Source organism: Bufo gargarizans, chromosome 9 (genome assembly GCF_014858855.1).
Source record: "Bufo gargarizans isolate SCDJY-AF-19 chromosome 9, ASM1485885v1, whole genome shotgun sequence".
Taxonomy (NCBI): domain Eukaryota; kingdom Metazoa; phylum Chordata; class Amphibia; order Anura; family Bufonidae; genus Bufo; species Bufo gargarizans.
In genome coordinates this window covers 9,040,738-9,047,014 of record NC_058088.1, presented here as the reverse complement: position 1 = coordinate 9,047,014, position 6,277 = coordinate 9,040,738, and the positions used below count along the sequence as shown (strand labels likewise).

Here is a 6,277-nt window from a genome sequence, read left to right as displayed (position 1 = left end):
ACTCTACCAGCTGCTGTGCACATATGACCCCTCCCACACACGTGACTCGTCACATGGTCATGACGTCATCACAGGTCCTTTGCCTCTCCAGCAGCTAGCAGCTCCGTCAGGTGAAGAGTGTGTGTAGTAGGGCGTATTTTGAGTTAGGGAGGACGGAGCTTTGGCTGATGTCTGAGGGAGGACAGAGTTTTAGCTGATGTCTGAGGTCTGATGGAGTTCTGCCTGACGGAGGACGGAGTTTTGTCTGATGTCTGATGTCTGAGGGCTGATGGAGTTTTGCCTGACGGAGGACGGAGTTTTGTCTGAGGTCTGATGGAGTTTTGGGTGACGGAGGACGGAGTTTTGTCTGATGTCTGAGGTCTGATGGAGTTTTGGGTGACGGAGTTTTGGCTGATGTCTGAGGTCTGATGGAGTTTTGGGTGACGGAGGACGGAGTTTTGTCTGATGTCTGAGGTCTGATGGAGTTTTGCCTGATGGAGGACGGAGTTTTGTCTGATGTCTGAGGTCTGATGGAGTTTTGGGTGACGGAGGACGGAGTTTTGTCTGATGTCTGAGGGCTGATGGAGTTTTGTCTGACGGAGGACGGAGTTTTGTCTGATGTCTGATGGAGTTTTGCCTGACGGAGGACGGAGTTTTGTCTGATGTCTGAGGGCTGATGGAGTTTTGGGTGACGGAGGATGGAGTTGTGGATGATGTCTGACGATGTCCTAATATGTATGCCATACAATAGAGCATCTTTGGGATGTGGTGGAACAGGAGCTTCGTGCCCTGGATGTGCATCCCTCAAATCTCCATCAACTGCAAGATGCTATCCTATCAATATGGGCCAACATTTCTAAAGAATGCTATCAGCACCTTGTTGAATCAATGCCACGTAGAATTAATGCAGTTCTGAAGGCAAAAGGGGGTCCAACACCATATTAGTATGGTGTTCCTAATAATTCTTTAGGTGAGTGTATAATGCTTGCATCTACTTTACTAAGTGCATTATTATCCTATTTCTGTGACTTTCTTACCTTCCCTATTACATGTACTTGGTGCTAGCATTGCTCCTGGTGGGTCAAGAAGATCATACGAACTTAGAAGAAACACAATCTTAAAGGGTAACTGTCACGTTTCCATTATGCATAAAGCAATCTTTAGTTTCTTCACATACCACTGTTTTCCTTGAGTTATTCCCTTAGTTACAGCTGTTTAAACATTTACAATATGAGGACCTTCTCAAGATGGCTCCTCTGCCAGTTCTCTAAAGCCAAAACTGCTTTCCCTCACTTCCAATACACACTTGCTGTAGCCAGCAGCTTCCTGCCAGCCAATCAGATTGGATTACTAAGAGGCACTCCTCCTCACGCTAAAGCCTTATGCAGGCATGCAGTGTGAAGGACCGCCCCTCCATCTTCCTAGCCAGAGATAGACAAGACATAGCAACTGTCTTTTAAGGGAGCAGTGGAAAGAGACAGAGGACATTAATGAAAGCTGTTATTATAAGGGAACTAGCAGAAGGCCCCGCTTCGCACGGGTAAATTTCATCTATTTCATTAAATGTTTCTGTGTGTAATTAAAAGATATTGACAGTATCCCCCATAACCTTTACAGCACCCTGCCCCTTTAACAGTGAAATCCACAGTTCACCACCCCTTAACACTGACCCCCCCAGAGTGTGCCGCCACTTTAAAATGGGAACTCCACAGCAGCCCATCCTCTTAACTTTGACCTTCGCAGCAGCCCGCCCATTTAACAGTGAGTTTCACAGCACCCTACTCCTTGACAGTGACTTCCTCAGGCGCCCTCCCACTTAACAATGACCTCCACAGTGCCCTGCTGCCTTAACAGTGACCTCCCCAGCAGTTGCCCCTTTAATAGTGGACCCTGCCCCCTTTAACAGTGACCTTCACAGTATCCGCCCCTTTAACAGTGACCTCCACAGCACCCTGCACCTTTAACAGTAACATCCACAGTGCCCACCCCTTTAACAGTGACCTCCACAGCGCCAAACCCTTTAAAAGTGACCTCCACAGTGCCCGCCTCTTTAACAGTGACCTCCACAGCACCCACCCCTTTAACAGTGACCTCCACAGTACCTTTACCTTTAACAGTGACCTCCACAGTGTCCGCCCCTATAACAGTGACCTCCACAGCAACCTGCCCCTTTAACAATAACATCCACAGTGCCCACCCCTTTAACAGTGACCTTCACAGAGCCTGCCCCTTTAACAGTGACCTCCAAAGCACCCACCCCTTTAACAGTGACCTCCACAGTGCTTGCTCCTTTAACAGTGACCTCCACAGTGCCCGCCACTTTAACAGTGATCCCACAGTGCCCACCCCCTTAACAGTGACCTCCACAGTGTCCGACCCTATAACAGTGACCTCTACAGCAACCTGCCCCTTTAACAATAACATCCACAGTGCCCACCCCTTTAACAGTGACCTTCACAGAGCCTGCCCCTTTAACAGTGACCTCCAAAGCACCCACCCCTTTAACAGTGACCTCCACAGTGCTTGCTCCTTTAACAGTGACCTCCACAGTGCCCGCCACTTTAACAGTGATCCCACAGTGCCCACCCCCTTAACAGTGACCTCCACAGTGTCCGACCCTATAACAGTGACCTCTACAGCACCCTGCCCCTTTAACAGTAACATCCACAGTGCCTGCCTCTTTAACAGTGACCTCCACAGCGTCCACCCCTTTAAAAGTGACCTCCACAGTGCCTACCCCTTTAACAGTGACCTCCAAAGCACCCACCCCTTTAACAGTGACCTCCACTGTGCCTTCCCCTTTAACAGTGACCCCACAGTGCCCGCCCCTTTTACAGTGGCCTCCACAGTGCCCACCCCTTTAACAGTGACCTCCACAGTGCTCGCCTCTTTAACAGTGACCTTCACAGTGCCCGCTCCTTTAACAGTGACCTCCACAGTACCCGCCCCTTTAACAGTGACCTTCACAGTGCCCGCTCCTTTAACAGTGACCTCCACAGTACCCGCCCCTTTAACATTGACCTCCACAGTGCCCGCCTCTTTAACATTGACCTCCAAAGTGCCCACCTCTTTAACAGTGACCTCCACAGCATCCTGCCTCTTTAACAGTGACCTCCAAAGTGCCCGCCTCTTTAACAGTGACCTCCACAGTGCCCTCCCATTTAACAGTTACCACCACAGCGCCCTGCCCCTTTAATGCTAGGGCTACACGATGACATGTGTCGCTCAACATTTTGTCTCAACAACTTTTATAATGATAGGCTATGGTTATAATGCGACATGCTGCGACTGCGACACGACTGTCGCAAACAATCCATCAAAGATGGGTGCATGTAGCAGCGTAGTTGTGCCCTATGTGTCGTGCAACTTATTGTCGTCGTGTAGCCCTAGCCTAAAGCTGACCTACAGCAGTGAAGAAAAATTGCTGGGTTGTTATGGAAACCTAAAGTAAAACTGTGTGTATGTGGAGACTAAGGGCCTGTGAGCTTCTATTGGCTGATAAGGGACATGTAACCATGTGTATGGGAGACAGACAGACAGGAAGAAACTAATTTTCATATATAAGAGATTACAGATCTTTTGACAATCATTGACAGACTAACTCAGGTATACATGCCTAGCTCTAATAAACTAGAAAAAAAAAATTAAAAGTTACCATTTAACTTTAATAAGTAAGCAGCTTTACATGATGTGTATTGTGTCGTTTTCTGGTGACAACAAATGAGGTCAGAGCCATAGAGAAGTAAACTTTAGTCAATGGCCAACCATGCAACCTTTGGAAATGCAGAGCATAACCACAGGAGATACTGATCAGACACTCAATATATGTACTGTATAACATTCATTGATTGTCCTGGTTGAATCCTCTTAATGTTTGACTTGCCATAATTTTGTCGTACAATATATGCTGTTAAATAGAACTTGAAATCATCCATATTTCTGGTACTATTAAGCAGCATTTACATCAGTGGCCCCACCTCAAAACTACTACAGGAATGGTATCTATGATGTTCTTTAAATCTCTATGTCATGTCTTGTCCCACTAGGTCCTGCATTGGCTATAAGGCAGTGTTGCACATCTTACAGAAACCACTTTGCCACACTACGAATGACTTGATATCTTGGACCCTGTTGTATTGTCTCACAAGCTTTACAGTAAGAATATGGCCATCCCTTCCAAGGGCTCACCCTATGTCGGGATCTCCAGTGGAAATACTTTCTATATTTCTCATCATCCTTTTCTAATTCAAGAAGGTAGGCAGCTAGTTCCTTTGCAGTTGGAAAATCATCAACATGTATGAAGGCATCTCCGGGTATATACTTTTCATAGTTTTCACGAGAGGCACCCAGTACAACTGGAACTGTCCATGAACCCAGAGCGTTAATCCATAGTTTTTCCGTAATATAATCTGGATAGACAGAATTCTCGAATGCCAAGTAGAATTTGTACTGAGAAATCGTTGAATGTAACTTCTCTCTGCTCAGTTTCATATGTCTGGCCCCATAAATATCAACAGATATGTGCTTTTTCAGCTCTTCATAATAAGCAATACGGCGTATACCAGGGTACCATTTGCTCACCACCCAAGATACCAACTTAGACTTTGCTGGAATAGTGAAGTTTTGAGGTTCTTCTAATGATTCAATATGGCCGTATGGATTATAAATATCTGAATCGCGACGGAACGTCATTGTCAAGTTGAACAAATTATCCAGCATGTCCAGGTTTGAGATAATTAGTGGTGGCTCCAAGTTGAGCCATATCCAACGTTGATAAGGATTTCTTGGCTGTTGGGGCAATGCGTTTCTATTGCCCATAACATCTGCATGGTGGATGATGACTGCATCAGCCGCACTATACAAACCTCTATCTGCAGATAGCTTACACCCCTTAATACTATACTCTGTCTCACACTTATCTAATGGAAAACGGGCCCCCCATGGCCAGTTCCAAAGCAGGAGAAGAGTTTCTTTTGGTGGAGAAATGATTGGTGGGCTGGTTTTTGTGACATTTTGGACCTCTTTATTTAGCATCATTGTTGTATCTGGACATCTTTGAAATTTGAAATAATGGCCAATGTGTTTCCAGTTATATGAAAGAAGGAATATAATTAATAAGAAGACAGATATGAAGATCGGATATTGATTGCCCATTGCAGATACACTTTTTTCCTGTAATGAGAAATTAGAAGCGACATTGTTAGATTTCAATCATGTTTCATGCAAACTGACATATAAAATAGACTAAAATTAGCAATGGTAGTTAAAGAGCATGTCCAGCTGTGCAACTAGTATCTAAATAATAATGGATAGAACATTGGGTTTATGTACTGAGGTAGCAGAGTTAACAGTCACACTTGGTGAGTTATCACATCTAGTTAATGCTTTATGACTGTGACTGTTAACTCTGCTGCATTTGAGTATTTAGACCCATAGTTCAATACTTTTATACCAATGAGGATAATATATTAGAGGAGCATTACATCTTGAAATTTATGGTATATCTACAGTAGTGATGAGCGGCAGGGGCAATATTCGAATTTGCGATATTTCGCGAATATTTGGGCGAATATTTGCCATATATTCGAGAATTCGTGAATTTGTGATCTACAGGCATTATTTTCTTGATTGCGAAAATTCGCATAAAAAAATAAATAAAAAAAATCGCATAAAAATTTTGCATACACTGTTATTTAAGAAAAAAATGAATATTTGCAATAACGAATATATTTTGCGATATTCTAAATATTTGCGAATTCTCCAAATGCTGATTTTCGCGATTAAAATTCGCAATACTCGTGATCAACACTGATCTACAGATACGAGTACATGCAATTTCCATGTGAGGGAACCTTAGCTATCTTGGAGACAGGCAACGTTTTTTATCCATCCGAATGTGGCATATTTGCCAGGTAGTGTATGTTTTTCACTGGATACCACTGTATGAAATACGGGGGCTTGCTTCTGCTTAGGTGTCTTACTCTCTTAGACTTCAAGCACCCATCTTCCAACCCGTCTGGGTCCACTTTCTAGCTTAATCTCACTAGATGTCTTGCATTTAAGATGGGTCTTCACTCGGTTTCTGCCCCAGACTCTACCTAGAGTCCTCCAGAATTCACCTCTCGGAGGCTGCCAGACTCAAGGTCGCTGGTGTGGCTCTGTCTTCTGTAGTCTGATCCCATTTGGCTATAGCTATGTCTCTGGATAACGGCCGTAGCTAAATAGAATGTCTCCTTTTCTTCTGGCTTCCTCGGTCTTGTCTCTCTAAGGTGTCAAACCCCAAACTTTTTATTTGCAA

The 6,277-nt window shown here is 44.5% G+C and overlaps 1 protein-coding gene across 1 annotated transcript; it reads right to left on the bottom strand.

Annotated features, from left to right (window-relative positions):
* Positions 1-3,665: 3,665 nt before the first annotated feature.
* Positions 3,666-5,016, bottom strand: LOC122946599 (3-galactosyl-N-acetylglucosaminide 4-alpha-L-fucosyltransferase FUT3-like). Its single transcript, XM_044306322.1, has one exon. The coding sequence runs from the start codon at positions 5,014-5,016 to the stop codon at positions 4,060-4,062; it is 957 nt and encodes a 318-aa protein (XP_044162257.1). The 3' UTR covers positions 3,666-4,059.
* Positions 5,017-6,277: the final 1,261 nt, after the last annotated feature.

Excerpts from the sequence above, each read along its gene's own strand:
- LOC122946599 (XM_044306322.1), bottom strand. The coding sequence starts at position 5,016 with ATGATGCTAAATAAAGAGGTCCAAAATGTCACAAAAACCAGCCCACCA.